Below are 20,337 nucleotides of genomic sequence, written 5' to 3' on the forward strand. Positions count from 1 at the left end.
GTATTATATCATTCTTGATATTTTTGCATGTATCTATCACTAATCTATATCAAATTTGGTGATAAAAAAAAAAATATTCTAAGCAATCGTAATTCATTTTAATAAACAAACTTATTGAAATTCAAAAGCAAAAGAATTAAAAATAATAATTAAATTAGTAATAAAAGAAAAGTAATAAATGGGAGATATTTGTTACTCTTAATTTCCTTTATTGAAGGAAGAGTGGAAAAAGGAAGAGTGTTAGATTGAATTAGATTAAGGGATACCAACTCAATTATTTTATGACTCCTCTGAAGCTAAACAACTATCTAAATAATATCAATGCGATATATGCACAGATATTTTATGGGAGCCTGATGAATGCTCTGTTTGTAAAAAGAATTACTGCAGGAAATGTATCAGATCATGTATTCAAGTATGTGAAAATTGTCCTAATTGTAGTTAGATATTTAAATCAAGCAAAACACATCCAATAGTCTATTCAACATTATGTAGCAGTAGGTTTAAATGCCTATTTTCAAAGGACTATGGTTGTAAAGAAATAGTAGAATATGAAAAATTTTTAAAGCATGCAAACAATTGTTTGTATCGTAAATAAAATAGGTTCGATATAAAGCAAATAGAAATACAGAATTATAAAATTGTATAAGAAAAATATCAAAAGTAGTATATCAGATATCAAATCCAGATCACTTATTATTGCAATGAATCTTATATCATTTCTAAAAGGTACAGTGAATTCGCATAATTGCATTAAGATCTATATTCTGATCAGGAAATTTTGGGTAAGATCATACCCCATTTGCCAGATAAAATGTTTGACTTTTACAGTCTAGTTGGCTATTCCCCAAGAAATGAATAGGATATAATCTATAGAAAAATATTACTAGAATCTTATCTGAATCTCCTCAATTAAAATCCACATTTTAGTAAAAGAGATTGTTTTAAATAGTTTCTTTCTAAAGAAGGTCAAAGCAATGAAGAGTTGTAGATAGGGAGTGAGTCAAAAATAAATAAATTTATTGAAAATATTAAAGATGTAATTAAAAAAAATAAAGATACTACACTGTAGCTTTTAGAATAGTAAATGAATACCTTAACTATAAGAGATATCAATTTAGATTCTAAAAATTTAGAAGAAAATGAATAGGAGTGTAAATAGTTTGAAAAAAGTGTTTAAGAAATATTTTAATTGCTAGCTAAAACTATTTGCTAATGTAATGATGCAATTAGCTAAATTGCTGAGAAGAGTAATAAAAGTGATGATTAAGAGAAAGATGCAATCTAAAATAAAAAAAGGTCTATGATGGACACTTCTGAATAGATTTAAGCAGACTTTAATGACATTATATAGGAAGAAGTAAAAGTAATATAGGAGTATAATACTAAAGTGTATAAGTTAATTATGAAAATAGGGCTATGTCTTTGCAGGCTTAAAGGATTTTAGGATGCCTTGGTTAAATTAAAAGAATATATATAAAAATATATTTCAGTTTTAAAGTAAAAATTTTAGTGCTCTGAAGAAAAATAAAAGGAATTACTAGATAACTAAATAAATGAATTAAAGTAAATAATTGAAATATCTTAAAAAAACTTAGATGAAGACTCCAACATCCTAAAATAAGATATTATATCTAGTATTCCTGACCTAGTTAGTGAGTACCATTCACTAAATTAAAGCTATTTCGTACCTTCAATATAAGTATATGAAGATATCAACAATAAAAATCAACCAAATAACGATAAGCTATTTTACTAAATATAAAACCTTATCTTTAACAACAATAATTGAAATAATCAAAAGTTTCTCAAAAAATGATTATTTGCTAATTAATTTTACAGATGTTAAATTTATTTTGATATTATAAAAATATAAATTAAAATTTATTTTTAATTTATAAAATTAACTATTTAATTTTTAAAATTGCATATTTTTAATAAACTTTAAAATTAAAACTGATAAAATAAAAATAATTTTTTCAATTTAATCATTCATTTTTTGTAAAAATCTTGAAAATTAACTTTAAATTGAACAGTGAGTTTTTAAATTTAAGAATATTAAATAAAAATATTTTTTAATATTAATTTTGCACATTAAAATTATTTTTATATTATTCATTAAAATAAGATGTGTAAAAAGCATGAAAAACAATAAATTTGTTAAAATTTAAAAAATTAACAAACAAAAAAAACATATATAATTCCTTTAAAAAAATTAATTTTCCTAATATCACAAAATGATTTCTTTAACATTAAAAACCTTAATTTTCTTAATAAATTATTAAGAAATAAAATTGTAGAAGATGGACTTTCATTTATATTAACTGATGATGAAATGAAGAATTTTTTTTGTTTAAATTAACAAAGATTTGTAATTTTTTGCTCAACTAATTAGCTATTGATATTAGGCTATAATATGAATATATAAAAATTATCTGCTATTTTAACTTTGTTACCTTTAAACAACTGAGGTAATTCCTTTTTCTATTTTTTTTTTCTTTTAGAAAATCAATACTTTGCTTTAGATCTTCATTTTGCTAAAGAATCAATGAATGAATATAAACAAATATAAAACAATATTTACAAAATAAAGTTTTTTCTTGCTTTAAAAATTTCTTCCTTATAAATAAATAAGGAAATGGTTAGACTCTTTTTGGTTTTTTGTTTGTTTGCTTTTTTCATTTGAAAATGAATAAAGAAAATTTTAATAAATTTAATCATCAATAAGAAGTAGGTTGATTGACTAAATGATTTAAGTATACATTCAATATAATTAAGTAAAGAAACAAAAGAAAAGAAATTAAAATATAAAAAAATAGCTTTATTAATAATAAAATGTTGAAAATAAATAACTTAATATATTTATCTTTGGTAGTACTTCCATTGCTTGCTTATGGGCAGAATTCTGAGAGTAATTAAAATGAGAAGATATTCGAAATTTAACTCCACCATGATAGTAAAATAATTACTTATTTCGATCGTTATTTTAAAGAGAGTTTGCATCATTAACCAAAATGGCGAATTGATATATTTAAATGAGCAGTTAGTATATTTTTGTAATTAGGCTTAAACAAAATATCAAAATAGTTTAAAAGATAATAATAATTTAATTAATCTATCTTCATTTTTGTGTATTAATTGACTGAAAATATTATCTCATTAAAGATGAAAGAAATGTTTGAATTTTATTTTTATTTTTTAAAAAAGGTATTGAAAATTTATTTTATGTTCATACTAGTATGGGTAAGGAGGTATAAGAATCAAATTTTAAGTTCTTAGTTGATACTGGCTCAAAAAAAACCTGGGTTTAAAATGAAAAATGTAAAAAATGCGTTGAAAGAAATAATAAAAAAATAACCAGAAAATGTGAGGAAGACATTTGCAAAAATAAAGATATACTTGATGAAATTAAATATGGAACTGGTTAAGTCACTTATTATGACACCTATGATTATTTAGTACTTGATGATTTATAAAATACTGGGACTCTTACTCTTAAAGTAGATATGGGTCATGTTGTAGATATTAGTGATGATTTGTTAGAAATGACATATAATGGATTAATAGGATTAGAATATGAATAATATGAAAATTATATAAATCCCTTTGTTTATCAATTTAAGTAATAAAATAAAATTGACAATGATTAAGTTTTCTCAATAAATTTTCGTAAACATGATGCTTCTTTAATTCTTGGAGGAATTAAATAAAGTCTAATTCCATAAAATAAAACTGATATTCAATATATATCAATAGATACAGACTTAAAAAAATGGTAAATTTAACTTTAAGATTTTAAAGTAGGAAATTATTCGATTCTAAATGAAAATCAAAGATTAAATTCAAAAATTCCAGCAATTCTTGAAGAAATAGAATAAAAGAATATTATTGAGAAAGAAGATTAGTTTAAGGCAAATATTGACTCTGGTACTAACTATATAGTTCTTGATCAGAATTTAAATGAGAAAGTTAGGGATGTCTTAATAAACAATTATAATTTTTAGTGCAAGCTTGAATGTGGAATTTAATCGAAATTTTGCCAACTAAAATGTAAAAATCCAGATGGAAGAGTAGATAATTTCCCACCTTTGAGCTTTACATTTATTGACCAGAATAATTAAGAGTTAGTTATTTCTATACCTCCTAAATAATATGTTGAAGAGAAAATAGTTAAGAATCACCAAAATTTAATGTTAATTAATTTTTTAACTTAAAATAATACTAAAGAAGGCGATAAAAATAATATTCCTAATGAACTCATTTTAGGGTACCCATTCCTTTAAAACTAATACGTTATATTTGATATAAATCACAACTAAATCGGGTTTGTTTAATTAGACCCTTTAGATTATCAAATATGCTAAACCAAAGTAATTTTATATATCTTAATTGGCTTCATGATTATGTCTATTGGATATTCAGCAGCCAAAAGTATCATCAAAAAGATATTTTGAAAATATAAAAATAAGTATAGTTATACTTAACATTATAATAAACAAATACAAAACCCTTATGCAGTAGTTAGTTAGAATTTTTGCTAGCTATTTTTTCATAATTACTAAAAATATAAATAAATATTCATAATAACCAACTAAAAAATATTAAATAAAAATTATTTCATTTCTAATAATTTAAACAAAATAAAAATTAAAAATCAACAACTAACTTATTTCATCCAAATTTAATTATCATATAAATAAATGAATGAAAAAAGCTTTAATGTTCAAAATTATATATTTGAGCTTAGCAAATTATTATTTCTCCATCAAAGTTATTTTTAAAGGTATTTATTTTCTTATTAATTTGATTAATAACAATAAATTTTTCTTTCCTTTATTACCCATAAAACTTTAAGTAAATAAATAAATAAAAAATTCATTAAAAAAAATTGCTTATCTATTTTATTAATTATATATATTCCACACTTTGTATTTCTTTTGCATTTATTGAAAATTAAAAATTTACTTTCAGATTAATTTCTTATTTTCTTCAAAGTTATTTTGTTTCATAATTAATTAAAAGAGGAAAAAAATTAATTAAGAGTTTTTAAAAAAGAAAATTCCAAATAAATAAAATTGCTTGGTGCATGCTTAAAATAAATGCACTAGTTTCTCGACAAATTTATAAAATGATTTAATCGCAGTTTTTCGTGGATAAGTTTTTTAAACAAGCTTAATGGTAGTGTAGAAATTAGAAAGCCCCATAGCGATTAGATTAATAATGTTAAATTTGACTGTAGAGAAATTCTTTGTCAATAAAAAAATCACAAAAAAGATGAAATTATCATCAAATTCTCTCTTAGATAAAACAAATATATAAAAGTATTTTTTATAGGTACCTTGCTTAAGTCATCTGATCTCATGCAACTCTCACTCTCCTTGCTTTTGAAACATAGATAAAATTATTTTAAAATGAAAATAAAAATAAAAAAATATAAAAATAAATAATAAGAAAAAAATGAAAGATATTATTTAATAAAAGAATTAAACAAAAACAAATTAAATAAAACTAAATTAAAGAATAAATAATAAATAAATAAATAATAAAGTAAATAAATAAATTGAAAAAGACAACATAAGCGCATATCTAAGGAAGATATGTAATTACATAAATTAAATTAATATTAAAAAATAAATAAAATTTTTAAATTTTAAAAATAATCAAACTAACATTTTACTTTAAATTTTAAATAATTTAAATTTCCTAAATATATAAAAAATAATTTGAAAAAAGTAAAAGTTACAAATGTTGCCATTCACACTCAGTATAAAAATACAAACAAACATATGCTACTCATTTTGATTTAGTAGAGTTAAATTATTTTACCATAAATGATACTTCTAAATTAAGAATATTATGAATAGAGTCGAAAGGAATTATTTATTTTATTTAAAACCCTAATTTCTCGTATAATTTAGTTGCTGCTTTATTAAATTTATATGTTGTCAAAAAAGCATACTCAAATCCCTTACTTTCAGCATATTAGATAAATCTCTCAGTTAAAGCTTTTCCTATACCTTTTCCAGCTGCCTTTGGAGAAACAGACATTCTTTTTAATTCACACACTTGAGTTTTATGTTTTTATTTTTAATTTTCATCTGATAAGACTGTATCCCATAAGTTTAAATCGTCAAGTAATGAGGTACTTTCATCTAAAGCTGCTACTCCTAAAACATCGTCTTATTCCTCATCTATTGCAAGCCATAATTTATTGTTTTTACTACCATAGTATTAATCAATATTTCTAAAATCATGAATAAAGACATTAAAGCAGTAGTAGTAAATTAGAATTTTTACTAATACAATAACATAACCTTGTTGAAAGAATACTAACAAAATTAGTACAGTAAAAATTACAGCCATTATTTGATTTATTAGCAATTAAAGCAAAATATAGAGGAGCAAACCAAAAATAAAATAGCATATAAACATTTTCAAATATCCATATTTTTCAAATAACTAGCTCTAGTAAATTTAACCATCCGGAGTAGCAGTTCTTGTTATATTATTTAAGTACAACTTTTTAAGCTAAAAATCATATTTTTTGTTGTATTCTATTATTTTAAACTTCATTTTATAAGATATTCTTTAATTAATACTTTTACAAATTAATTTATTAAAATTATAAATAAATTAAAAAATAAATCAAATATTTGTCTGATTTGAAATATGAGCATATAAATATCATTTTAAATAGAAAATACCTGATTTATGTTTTTTTTTATTTAGGATACTGGCATAATAATTATATATTTTTACTAGATTTTTAGAAACTTAGAAATTTTTTCTCCCTTAAATTTGCAAAGAGAAAAATATTTATTATAATAGTTTAATATAAATATAATATATATCATTCCTAGTTGATAGGTTTCAAGATAAAAATTGTGACATTTTAATATTATTCCTAATAAATATAAATTGTAAAAAATGAATAGCTGTATTAAGAATTTAAATTTGAGGTTTAATACATTTATCTTAATTTTTTAATGATAATGTATTAATGAAGTTTATTTATTGATCATAGATCTTATATCTAAAATAAAAACCAAAGCTTGCTTTTTATAACAATTACAATCTGAAGTTTAATCTAATTATCTTATTTAATGTTGATTTAATTATTAACAATTAAGATCTAATATAAAATTAATAGATAATTTCTTATCATAGTTGCAATAAAGAGATTAAGTTTTTTAAAGGAAGTTTACATTTTTCAAAAACAATATTTGTTTGTATAAAAATTTATAAAGTTAATATTTAAAATAAAACAAAAATATTTTTAAATGAATGAATTTAGTGATTTAAAAATTATTCTTTGTTTTTTTTAAAAAATGATTCCTAAAAATAATTAAAAAATATTTAACAGAATACATATTTTAAAATGGTTTTTGCTTTTTCGTTAAGTTGTTTCCTTTTCCCCCATCAAATATATTTGAAGTAAAAAATATATTTTTAAATAGTGAATTTATAATTTTATAGATTTATTTGTTTTGATTTTTATTTTTCAAAATTAATGGTTAACAAGTTAATTTTTATTTGAATACTTATTTAGGAAATGATTCGAACAAGACTAAGTAAAAAAAAATTAAAACATGAACAAAAGCTAATTTGTAAATTTATAAAATATTAAGGAATTGTATTTATTGTAAAACAAATAAAAATATAATTCGCTTATTTATATATTGAGTGGTGATTCTTTATTTTAGTTTTTTATTTTAATAGCTAAAAAGCCTTATTAAACTTAATATCATTCATCATTTCCAACAATTAATTTATTATTAACTTTTACTAATTTGGCATATAAAAGATAATAATAAATTGTGTTAAATATTCAATAATAACAGATATATTATGATAAAAGGTTAAAAAGATAGTAACTTTTACTCTTTAAATTAAAGGGCGAATATTTCTAACCAAACGTAAATTGCATAAAGCTTTTTAAATAATAATTTTATTTGCTTAGTCCTTTATTGACAAATTCTTAAAGGCATATTAATATATATTTAGGCGCTAGACTATCATAAAAAGTAGTTAAGAGAGGAATAGAAATAGGAATTCAAGGACTGAGAGCAATCACATGAGATAGTAAAATTCAATATAGCAAATTTAAGATTGGAAAAGTAAATTATTTTTTTTAGTTCTAATTGTTACCAAATAAAATTAATCTATTAATAGACCATCCAATAGGCCGTCTTTATATTGGTAAAGCATTTATACTATTTGCTTTATAAGAGATTACTAAATTTGATATAAAAATATGAATTAGCAATTTTAATCAATTCTTTTTGTAAATAAATAAATAGAAGGAATGACAAGTAATTTAGTAAATCATTAAAGTGCCAATAAAGTATTAGATTTAGTAATTAATACATTTTAATTTACTAGTTCGCCTAGCTAATTAACTAATTAAATAACTTATCATTTTATTTATTTAAAAAATAGAATGGAAATGCTGATAACTATACTTTAAATGTTTAAAAGATAGAAAATGATATAAATAGCATGATTAAGAGTGCGAATAATGATTATATTGATGGATAAAGTAAAATTTCTTTTTAAAAAGTAAAATCTTCAATTGATTTTTTTTGTTTTATAGACGATGGAAAGTAATTTAATGATTCTAACTAAATAAATACTAATGAATAGAGAATACTATAATAGCAATAAAATGTTTAGAATGTTTAAGGGAATCCTATGGTTTATAATAAAAATGTTCTCTAAGGAGGAATATCATATAGGATTAAAAAGAAAAATGATAACCAGATTCGAGGTAATTTAAAAATAGAACTTTTATATAAAAATTGTTAATTTTTCAATGTTCATAAGAACATAAAATTAGGAAAAAGTATTAAATTTATTTTTCATGAAAAACTAACAATTTAAATGTAAACTTATGATTAAAATTTTGAAAATATTTTGTTTATTATATTAGCAGTGACAAATAGTAGTCTCGATTAAAGAAACTTAAATTATACTTAGAATATGATTTAGTAATTATAAAGTTCATTAATATAAGGTAAATTTATTTTAAACCATCCTTTTTATGATTTTGAAATATAAAAAAATAATTTATACTTTTATTTTTTACTAAAAAAGACTAAATTACTTAAAGGGATAATTCATTACAAAAGAGCAGTAATCCAGATATTATTTAAAGCTAAATAATTAGTAGTCCTGAAAAAATGCCATATCCTTACAGAAAAAGAGAATACTCAGCAGATAGTAGAAATCAGTACTAATAATAATTTAATGAAGCAAAAAACTTCTTTTAAAATTAACAAGCAGCTTAATAGTTAAGCAATTATAATGCTCTAAATAATAGCTTAAATTAGTAAACTTATCATCCAAATCTCTTAACTATTGGAGCTTAGAAAATTAACTATCAGTAAAATTAATCATAACTCCATAACAATGGATCAACTAAAAGCTTTAACTAATCACCTCCAGTCCATGGTATTAAAAATTTAGATAAATCTTATATGTCAGCTTCTCCTGAGTGGTAAAATTAACAGTAGTAATACTAGCAGAATTAGTAAGGAGCAAATCCATATTAAATTCCTTAAAATAAAATGCAAAATATTATTAAAGAAATGAGATTTCCTTAGAGTCCTATTAATTCAATACACAATTAGCACAGTCGACTTTACGATTACAACTAAGGTTATAGCTAAAATTTAAATGGGTACACAACTTAAGAAGATCGAAATAAAATACTTAAAAAAATATTAGCTCACTTTAATGTTAAAGTGCAGTAAATGGAAAGAAAATAATTCATGAATATTTTTGGTTTGGAAATTAAATAGATACCACCTTAAGATATTAGTAAATCTCATAGATTGAATGCTAATCAAGCTTATTACAATAGTTTGAACACCAAAAGATAGTAAAAAATAAATAATCTTTCAGAAATGATAAATAGCAATTTAGCTGAGAATAGGCAAAATGTTAATTTAAGAAATAATAAACAGATGGCTGCAGGTTCTAATAAGCTTAATCAGACAATGAATAATGGACAACAGGGTTTAGTTGATAAAAGATAAGCGTATAGAAGCAATAGCTCAGATCAATAGTTAATTTTAAGTGGTATTGCTGAAATGAATGAGTAAGCTAGCTCTCCTATGGGAAAAGACAAATTATTTGGATTTAATGAAAACAATAATTAGCAAGAAAGATATGATCAAAATGGAAATTTGATATAACAATCTCTGACTCCAGGAAATAATCCAAACGAATAACAAAATGATTACTATGAACAAAAAAATAGCTAACCTTCAAGCGAATCTGAGTCTACCAAAGAATCAAATGGTTAAGTGAATGGATTATCTAACAACAATCAAAGTAACTTATAAGGATTAAATTAATAAGATAGGGTAAATACTCCTTCAGGAGGAGGTTAAAATAGAAAAAGAATTAACTAATCCTTGAATTCTCGTCCAAGTAATTAGGCGATGATGATGGTAAGAAGATTACCAAAAAATAATGGAAATAAAAACTTTTAATTCTCTATGAACGATAACAATCTTTAACGTGAAGAAATATTCTTTAAAAAGTTTAACACCTATAAAGATTTTATATTTAAAATTAATTTTGGCAGTCATTACTTTGTTACAATGCCACAAGAAAATCCAATTTATAAAATCTGTGTTGGGCGTGGAAATAACAGTAAATTGATAAAAAATTGCATCAAAAATAGATGGTGGTGGCAAGTCTTAGATTATGATTAGCACCTCGAGTGCAACTTCCTTTGGACCTAATGTAAAGTATAACCATTCTTCGATAAATAGGAAAACTTAGATCCTCCACACACTGAAGAGGATATCAATAAAGATGATTACATATCTCCTGAATTTCAAATTAGTAGAGCAAAAGTTGTGTTTCAAGAAGTTGATGGTAAAGATTCTCCTGATGATATGAATTAAACAAGTAGAGTTTTCAACAAGCTACAAAGTTCCCCTGATAAAAGATTCAATTAAAAGCAAAATCAAAACAACAATAGCAGTAATTAAGGAAATGGTAGTAATACTGCTGCTTTTAAAGGAGGAGTAAATGATGCTAAGTAAAATGGTAGCTCTATTAATAAGTAAGCCAACCCCTTCCCACAATATTCTGATCACAACTTAAAAATATTCTCATAGTAAGACTATCAGATGTATTATAAATATATGAATAGCTAGCCAGGCTAAAGAGATTATTATATTTAAAATTGGGATGATTTAAGTTTTCGTCTTAAAAATTTAAAAAGAACAAATATTGATAAGCCCTATAAAATTCTTGAAAATAGTTAAAAATAAATTACTCATAATCATTTGTAATTTAATTACATGTTAGGAAATAAAAAGGCATTATTCTATAACATGAGACAATATTATCAACTCATGAAAGATGATGTTTTTAATTATCTCCCTTTAACTTACCATTTAACTAGAGGAACAGAAGATAAAGAATTCAGAAATTTCTTAAAGAAATTTAAAGAGATAGAGAACTCTAATAATGATAATGATGAGTCTAAGAAGTCTTAGAAAAAGATGAAAAATGTCTGGATTGTTAAGCCAGGAGAAATCACTAATAGAGGTAATTTTTTACTATATTTTTTTTTAAGTTAAATCATTTTGTTATAAAATTATAGGAAATGGTATACAAGTCTGTGATAATTTAAATGATATAAAGCGTATATTAACAAGTAAAGAAAAGCATAATAATGGAAAAGATAAAACATATATAGTCTAGAAATATATTGAAAGACCTTTCCTCTATAACAGAAGAAAGTTCGATATTAGAGCATACATGCTTATTACTTGCATTAATGGAGTTCTCAGAGGTTATTGGTATTAAGAAGGTTACATCAGAACTAGTGGAAGAGAATTTGACCTTTCAGATGTTTCTGACGTATTCATTCATCTAACAAATGATGCTATATAAAAAGATTGTGAAGAATATAATAAGTTTGAACCAGGAAATAAATTATCATATTTTGAATTTTAGAGATATTTGGATATATGGTATTCTGATTAAAAGTATAACCTTTACTCTTAAATTTTACCGAAAATGAAAGCAATAGCTACCGATTCTATCAGAGCTACTTTTCTAAAGTTAGACCCACAAAGAAAGCAGAATAATTTTGAAGTAATAAATAAATTTATACTTTATTAGAGTTTAGAATTTTATTTTTATTTTTAAAATAGGTTTTTGGTTTAGATTTTATGATTGACGATAAATTTAAACCCTATTTGATAGAAATAAATACTAACCCAGCTATAGAAACAACATGTCCAATATGCTTAAGAGTTATACCTGGAATGATTGAAAATGCTTTTAGGTAATTAATTGTAAATATTATATTAATTTTAATTAAAAAATTATCAAAATAGAATTGGTCTTGACCCTTTATTCCCTCCTCCACAAAATTGGCCAGGATAAAAAAAGCATTTAGCCCCAGATTCATTAACTGAGCATAATAGATTTGAAATTATATTTGATGAATAATACGATGGAATAGAATTAAAAAGACTCTATAAAAACCAAGAAAATTGTCGTAAATAAATATATTTAATTAATTTTTTGAATAATAATCATTCTTACTTAATTTAATACAAATAGTTGAAGGAATGAATGATCTTGATGAAGATGAGGAAATTGACGATGAAAAGAGTAACAAGGATAAGGATGAAGATAAAGAAATTGAATATGACTGATAAACAAAATGATTTAACTGAATAATTTTGAAAGACCTAAACTAAATCAATCCCAAAAAATGATTTGACAATTTTGACTAATTACTATGTTTGTAAATAACAATTATAATTATAATAAAATCTACCAATAATTTTAAAATAATTATCATGTATACTATCTATATACCTATCTATATATTTATATTAATTTATATTTTATAATAAAAAATTATGGTGTTGTTTTGTTTATTTTTAATCACTTAAACTTAAAATATTTTAAACTTATAATTTGATTTTCTAAATTTAGTTTTATTTATTGAATAATTAAATATTAATCACTATATAAACTGATTTTCTTACTTTTTTTTAGTTTGAAATTTTTTAAATATGGCAATTTTTATTAAATAATTATGCAAATAATAATAAATAGGGATATATATTAGATATAATTCTATTCAGCATTAGTTGTTCTGTGTATTAATTAAATTGCTATCTGAAAAAGATATTAGAAATTACTCATTTACAAGAGCATTTTCTGAATGTTTTGAATCTTAAATATTTTCTGTTGAGTGTTCGTTTGAATTTTATTTTGGCTGAGCAGATTCCTCTATGGTTTAACTTTGCTTATTAAATTAATTTTGGTAGTTATTTAGAGTTTAAGTAATTTGTTATATTTATTACTTATTATCCTCTTCTTTGCTTAGATCTAATAAAACTTTTTGCATAGCTTTTATAATCATATCAAAATTATCCTTATTATAAAGTATTTATTAAATTGTTTATACTTCTTCTAGCTATTTTTTGTTAAATAATTTAGAGTTTTTTCCACTTAAGCTTATGATATAATCAAATACTAAAACATAAGAATGGAGATATGGTATTATGCTACTAAAACTATCATTATTTGCTTCTAATTCAATTCTTTGAATAAATTATTTTAGTAACCATGAGTCTGAAAAAAATTTGATAAGTAGTTGCTATTAGAATTCAAATAAATTGTCTAATAATTCATGTCGAATAGAACCCTAAAAAATAACTAATTAATCTGATTAAATGTTGCTCATATTACAAAAAGATCTTCCTAAATTAAAGTAGTTAGTTTAGTTTTAGTTATTGATTTTTAGACAAAATTTATCTGTTTCTTTATTGATTGAAAGCACATTTTCTAAATATTTCTCTAAATTTTACTCATCAACCTAAATGTATCTTCTAACATAATTTTTTAATTCACTAAAGTAATTAATTTCTTCTTTGTAGAAAAGTAATATCTATTTAATTGTATTTTCGACAGCAAAATCAATTGTGGTTTGTTCACTTTCATTTAAACTTAAAATTGTTTTGGATTAATTGAATTATTTAATGATATTTAAAATAGGAGTTTAATCAAACAGACACTAATTCGAAAATATTTAAAGGTAATAGCTTTCTGTAAATCCAAATTCTGTCTCTGATTCTTCAATGTATTTTGGTTTTTCAGCAAACTTCTAAATTAGAGGATATAATAGATTTTATTCTTAGTCTTCCACTAATAAATAGAGTATTTAATATGTTAACATAAAGTGATCATAGAGCTTATTTTCTGAAGCCATCGTTTTATTAATTGAATTAAGAATGACTTAGCAGTCTTCATTTTGTTAAAAAATAACTTCTAAGTACCATCTCCAATAGGTATTAGGATATTCAAAGCACTAAAGTATATTATTTTTCATAAGAGCAAGCATAATTTAAATTAAGTTATTCAATTAACTTTTTTCCAAATAGGAGAATGAATCTGAAAGAGCTTATTTAATTGTTTCTAACGAAAAATCTAATGAATTGGATTTTAACAAAATTATATAAATAATTATTGGGAAAAGACAAACAGAAGTATGGAGTAACTCTTCATCCTTTTCTTCTTTAAAGTTATTACTTATTTCGTATATCCTATATATTTATTATTCGAACTAAAAGCAGATTGAGTGAATTAATAAATCAATTTATTTTTTTGTATTCTTTTATAATGCATTTGTAACAAGCAATTTAAAGTAATTTAACAGAATTTTTTATATCTCAAAAAATCCAAAGATTAGAGGATATTTCTACAAAAATTAACTAGAATAATCTTCATTTGTATCTAAATCTTTAAGAGTTTATCTATCAAAAATCAATGAATGCAGTTTTACTAATTCAACTGAGTATTCTATGACTACTTAAAAGTTGTTTTAAAAAATGGAAACAATTTAAACTACTTAAGATAATATCACTGAAACTGTGTATATCAATCGATATTCAGAAGCCTTTATAAAGCTAATATTTTTTATTATATGATAAACATACTTAAGAGATTGCATATAAGCATTAGTATTATTTTAAATAATCTTTTATGAAATACTTAGCGTCTACAAACCTTAAAGACACAATTAAAATATTTAAGCCTAATGTATGTGTTTATTATTTCCCTCTTATTTGAGATACAATTAAAATTTTATCAGCTTAAGTAGCTTTTCAGTAGTAAACTCATTAAATTATTAACTTGTAACTACTAAATCACTCAATAAACTAAAAATTAGATCATCATTTTTTTCATTAACATAAGAGTATAACATAACTAAATACTCAAAAATAGATGTTTTTTCATCAATTTCCTTATTTTACAAAAAGCATAGATTTTAAGTTTTAGAAGTATCTATCTTAATAGCTTTTCCAAGAGGAGAACATAGTAATTCACATACTACTTCAATCAACAAGCTACTCTCTGAAACTAACTGTTATATTTTTTCTATAAGAATAGTTAGTAAGTAATTAAAATGGTTTTATTTATTTTTATCAAAATTTCCCTGATGTGATTCATAGATAAAATCAGATTGCTTGTCTATCAAAAAATAAAATACCTCTTTAAATAAGTCAATAAATTTTTTTTTCATATCTTAATAATCTTAAGTTTATTTTTTCGCTTCTTGCAATTTTAACCCATCATGATTTTTACAAAAGCTTTCTTTAGGAATCCTATTTTGATTTCCACAATCACAATTTAAATTTCCATTATATTATCTTTTTCTAAATTAATGATCTTTATGAAAAGTTCTATCGAAGCAATCAGAACAATATTAATTTACTGAAAATATATGATTTGCTTCAATATTAGAATACGAAGTACCATTATTATTGCTATTGCATGTGAGGCATTCATAGAAACCTTCAATTTAAATTTTATTTTTGCAATAAGACAAATGTGATGCTTCCTCGCCCTCTTCATTTATTTTCAAAATATGGCTTCCAATAAAAAAGTCAATTATTTTATTAAATCTTTTGCTCATATTTATAAATTAATTTTAAGGGGAGCAATAGAACCTATTCATGCATGTTCTTAAAATATAAATTGGATCATTTATTTCATGCCTCTTCTTTCTATAAAGATAAACCAAAGCACCTATAGATGCAGCAAGACCCCCTACTGTCCAAAATAATTTAGTCTTATTAAAATCTCTCATAGTATTTTATAAAAACTTGTTTTATTAAAAATTATTCATAAATCTTTCTTAATATCTATTTATTATTGATAGATTCTAATCTGATTAAATTTCTGATGAAAATATCAAATAAAATATTTTTAATCAAATAGACATTTTTTTTATAAGATTTTACTCAGTTATTAAATTGAATTAAATAAAACATAAAAATAATTTCAATAATAAAATTAAAAAGAATAATAATTATATTTACATTTCATTCTTAAAGGATTTTAGTAAACATTTTTGTTGTGGATAAGTAATTTGAATCTTTCTTTAAATAAAGAAATAATGTCAAAAATTAATATATAAAAAAGACTATTATCACTACCCTTTTATTAAAAATATTAAATGAATATTAGATGCTTTAATAACATCAAAAATTATAAATTTTAATTATTATTTATAAAAAATTTGATTAAAAAAGATCTTAAATTCTAATTGAAAAAACTTTTACAAAATTGAAAGTTTGAATCAAAAACTATTTAAACAAATTATATAAAATTTAATGCTGGATAATATTGCTGAGCTACTTATTTAAGAAGGTTTCTAAGCAAATATAGATTTAAATAGCATTAATTGCTAATTTACAAAACCATATTTGATTAATTAAATCACATTTGATGGAGTTTAATTAAGTGATGGCCAATAGGTTAAAATATAAATTACAATTTGTGATGAATAATTGTTCGAAAAAAAGAAGAGAATTTATTTTGTAAACTAAACTATAAATAATTTTGAGTTTTGTATAAAAATCTTGAAGCAAATTCTGATTGATCAAGAAAAAATCTGCATTTTCATATTTGAAAATTATGAAGAAACTTTGGAGGAAGAGCTTTGTGAAATGAAAAAATAAAATATTAATTTTAGTGAAAAACAAATAGTTTAAATGTATATGAATATGATTTATTCTCTTATAGAGATGTGTTCGCTTAATATAGTCCATGGAGAAATTAATCCATCAAATATATTTAGAAAATCTAATGGAAAGTACAAGCTTTTAAATGGATAGAATTTAAGTTTTTAAGAATTTCAAGAATTATATAGTGAAGAAAATTTATATAATATATTTGTAGCACCTGAGGTAAAGTAGAAGTTAAGTTTGATGCAAACAAATGAATTCTAAAAGAGTCATGCAAAGTGGTAATAAGATGTATACAGTATGGGGTTGTGTTTTTTAAATATATTACAGGTTGAAATTAATGAGAAAGTAATACAATATATAAAAAATTCTGAATTTTCTGCTATAAGATAGAATATTGATCCTTTGTATAAAAGTTTTTGCACCTTTATATTTGATTTTATGCTTTAATATGATGGATATAAACGAGACTTACCTTATAGATTAAGAAGAAGTTTAATTTATTTCTATTCAGATTTACATATTTCTGTTGAGGAAGAATATTAAAGGATTGAAAATCATATTAATCACTATAATTCTTCAGTTAAAGTTGATGACTTGTATTTGGCTAGCTAATATTTGGTACTGTCTTAAACTTACTTAGAAAATAGATGTGAAGATCATATTCTTAAATGCATGGATATTCTAAATAAATTAAATAAAAATAACACATTTGAAGAGGCATTGGCTTATCTTGAGCTAGGAATAATTAAAGTTAATACACAAAAGTATTCAGATTCTCTAGAAGCTTATCAGAAGAGCTTAGAAATACAAAAAAGAATTCTTGGCGATTCACATATTTTAGTATCATACACTCATAATAAGTTAGCATTTGTATATTTTTTCTTACAAAACTAAGAGATGTCTTTTATTGAAGATGAAATATCTTTAAATTTCAGGTAGATTAATTTTTAGAACAATCATACAGATATTGCTGACTCTCTTAGTTGTGTTGGATTTAGCTATTTATAAAAAAATGATTTACAAAAAGCTTTGGAATACTCTTAAAAATCTTTCGAAATGAGAAAAGAACTTTTTGCTGAAAATCACCCAGATATTGCAGGGTCTTTAGAAGAAATAGGAATAGTATTTACTCATATGAAAGATCACATAACTGCTCATACTTATTATGAAAGAGCTCTATAGATAAGATAATAGATTTATAGTTCATTTCATAATGAAATAGCAAAGTCTTATGATAGCTTAGCTGTTTCTTTTTCTAAGTTAGGTTAAGAAGAAACATCATTAGAATTTGATTTAAAGGCTCTTAATATTAGGTAATAAATATACCCAAAGCTACATCCCAAAGTAGCAAGGTCAATAAATAATATTTCAATATCATATTTAAAGCTTAGTGATTACACAAAAGCTCTTGAGTATGCTTAGGAGTCTTATGGTATTAGAAAATAAATACTGCCCTATTATTTTCCAGATATCGCTGAATCCCTCTCCACTCTTGGTTCAATATACTACAGATTAGAAAATTATGAAGAAGCCATAAAATGTTATTAATAGACGATAAAAATATTTAGTTAAATTTACTAAATTCTACATGAATATACTGTCGATTCATATCTTAGCTTAAGTCAGTGTTATAAAAAATAAGGAGACATAAAATCTGCTCTGGCTTATGAATTAAAGCTACTTAAGCTTAGAGAAAAATTATACACAAGATATCATCCAGATGTAGCACTTTCTTGCGATAATGTAGCTATGCTATACTCTTATTTACATGAATATCATTTAGAATAAAAATATTATTTGGACTCATTTACAATCAGAAAAAGACTTTTAGATACATAAGATGAATTAAAAAATGAAGAATATTTGAATTCTATTAAAAATATAGCCTTATCTTATCTAAATCAAGGTAAATTTGAAAAATCTAGATAATACTTTTCAATAGTATTTGAATCAATCCTACATCAAACATCATGTTCGTAGCATTTTATTTCCTTTTTAAACAGTTTAACAAATCTACATTACTAAATGAAAAACTACTCTTAAATCTATACATAATCTAAAACATGTGTTAAATTAGCAAGATAGTGCTCTCCTTAAAGTGGAATAAATACCAATCTCATAGTTATGAATCATGCTATCATCTCTCGTAAATAATAAAGCTCATCATCTCAATTAATCTAATTTAATAGCTGATATTAATAACAATTGAATTGAATAAACCAAAAATTTAGCTTGTAAGTTGTAATTAAATTCCATAGAATAAAAATAAATATAGATTGCATTAAATTAATGCCATTATGACTAACTATAAAATTTATAAAATCATTTAAAGAATCAATTTAATTTTTCTGTTAGACAAACTACAATTTATATCAAATCAAAATTAAGTCTTTTTAGATTTTAGCATTTAATTATTTAAATAGTATTTTCTTTGAGAAATAAAAACAATTTAATAAATAAGTTTTGATGAGAAAAAGTAAAACTATGAAAAATATATATAATTTAATTTACCATGAATATTTTACAAGGATTCATTAGTTTTAATTAATCTTCTATGCAATGATTAGCATTTATTTTTCTCATTATTTATTTTCTATAGAAAAATCATTTATTTTAATGTAAATTTCTGATTAAATAGGATAAAGTGAGACTAAATTATTGTGAAAACAAACTAATATTGCATAATATCATAGAAAAAGTAGCGCATTTATTAATTAAAGAAAATTTTTATCAATACATACCTTTTAGCTGTATTTAAATAATCAAAAACTTAAAAAAGTGCAAAATTTTACTCTACCTAAAAGATATCAAATCTTTAATTACTTGATTTGACCTAAATAACCATATTTTTTAACATGAATAAATAAAATATAATATTGAGATTTAGATATAAATTTTATGTTTTATTACTTTAATTTTTATTAAATTAGTAAAATTTTCTTAAGGTTTTTATTTAAATAGTTTTCGATAAAAAACTACCTTCACTCAAAAAATATGTTATTTAATGGAAAACTTTAAAAAAGTAGAGATTTTTTACTTGATTCAGATAAAGCATTTTCTTATCTACAAGAATATAAATTTTTGTTTAAAAATTTATTATGAAATCTTTTATTTTGTTTTTTGGAAAATGATAAGCAATATTTAATCTTCTAGATGATTTTCGTTTGTGTTAGGTTTTTATCATATATCTTTTTAAGAGCTACAATTAATAGTACTTTTTCGTTTTGCCTTATCAAAATTTAGGAATTCATAATAGTCAAAGAAATAATCCAATCAATTAATGATTAATGATTAACTTTACAAAAAATAAATATTT

At 22.4% G+C, this 20,337-nt stretch overlaps 6 protein-coding genes across 6 annotated transcripts; 4 read left to right on the forward strand and 2 right to left on the reverse strand. All coding sequences in view use genetic code 6, as the record gives it.

Annotated features, from left to right (window-relative positions):
• Positions 1-178: 178 nt before the first annotated feature.
• TTHERM_00624150 (PX-domain protein) lies at positions 179-1,792 on the forward strand (the record flags this gene model as incomplete). The annotated part of the gene is made up of 1 exon (XM_001022541.2): positions 179-1,792. The coding sequence occupies one exon, from the start codon at positions 179-181 to the stop codon at positions 1,790-1,792; it is 1,614 nt and encodes a 537-aa protein (XP_001022541.2).
• Positions 1,793-2,835: 1,043 nt separating this feature from the next.
• On the forward strand, positions 2,836-4,454 carry TTHERM_00624160 (eukaryotic aspartyl protease; the record flags this gene model as incomplete). The annotated part of the gene is made up of 2 exons (XM_001022542.3): positions 2,836-2,956; positions 3,208-4,454. 2 exons carry the CDS (start codon positions 2,836-2,838, stop codon positions 4,452-4,454), a joined length of 1,368 nt encoding a protein of 455 aa, XP_001022542.2.
• Positions 4,455-5,007: 553 nt separating this feature from the next.
• On the reverse strand, positions 5,008-6,634 carry TTHERM_00624180 (GNAT family acetyltransferase). Its single transcript, XM_001022544.2, has one exon. The coding sequence runs from the start codon at positions 6,571-6,573 to the stop codon at positions 5,794-5,796; it is 780 nt and encodes a 259-aa protein (XP_001022544.2). The 5' UTR covers positions 6,574-6,634; the 3' UTR covers positions 5,008-5,793.
• Positions 6,635-7,827: 1,193 nt separating this feature from the next.
• Positions 7,828-12,689, forward strand: TTHERM_00624190 (tubulin-tyrosine ligase family protein; the record flags this gene model as incomplete). The annotated part of the gene is made up of 12 exons (XM_001022545.2): positions 7,828-7,916; positions 8,005-8,117; positions 8,173-8,199; positions 8,301-8,356; positions 8,440-8,539; positions 8,594-8,767; positions 8,930-9,013; positions 9,094-11,568; positions 11,624-12,120; positions 12,180-12,313; positions 12,366-12,529; positions 12,595-12,689. Exons 1-12 carry the CDS (start codon positions 7,849-7,851, stop codon positions 12,687-12,689), a joined length of 3,987 nt encoding a protein of 1,328 aa, XP_001022545.2. The 5' UTR covers positions 7,828-7,848.
• A 434-nt stretch (positions 12,690-13,123) lies between these two features.
• On the reverse strand, positions 13,124-14,257 carry TTHERM_00624200 (glycoside hydrolase family 1 protein; the record flags this gene model as incomplete). The annotated part of the gene is made up of 1 exon (XM_001022546.3): positions 13,124-14,257. The coding sequence occupies one exon, from the start codon at positions 14,255-14,257 to the stop codon at positions 13,124-13,126; it is 1,134 nt and encodes a 377-aa protein (XP_001022546.2).
• Positions 14,258-16,664: 2,407 nt separating this feature from the next.
• Positions 16,665-19,214, forward strand: TTHERM_00624210 (tetratricopeptide repeat protein; the record flags this gene model as incomplete). The annotated part of the gene is made up of 1 exon (XM_001022547.1): positions 16,665-19,214. One exon carries the CDS (start codon positions 16,665-16,667, stop codon positions 19,212-19,214), a length of 2,550 nt encoding a protein of 849 aa, XP_001022547.1.
• Positions 19,215-20,337: the final 1,123 nt, after the last annotated feature.

This window comes from Tetrahymena thermophila (assembly GCF_000189635.1).
Source record: "Tetrahymena thermophila SB210 genomic scaffold scf_8254479, whole genome shotgun sequence".
Classification (NCBI taxonomy): domain Eukaryota; phylum Ciliophora; class Oligohymenophorea; order Hymenostomatida; family Tetrahymenidae; genus Tetrahymena; species Tetrahymena thermophila.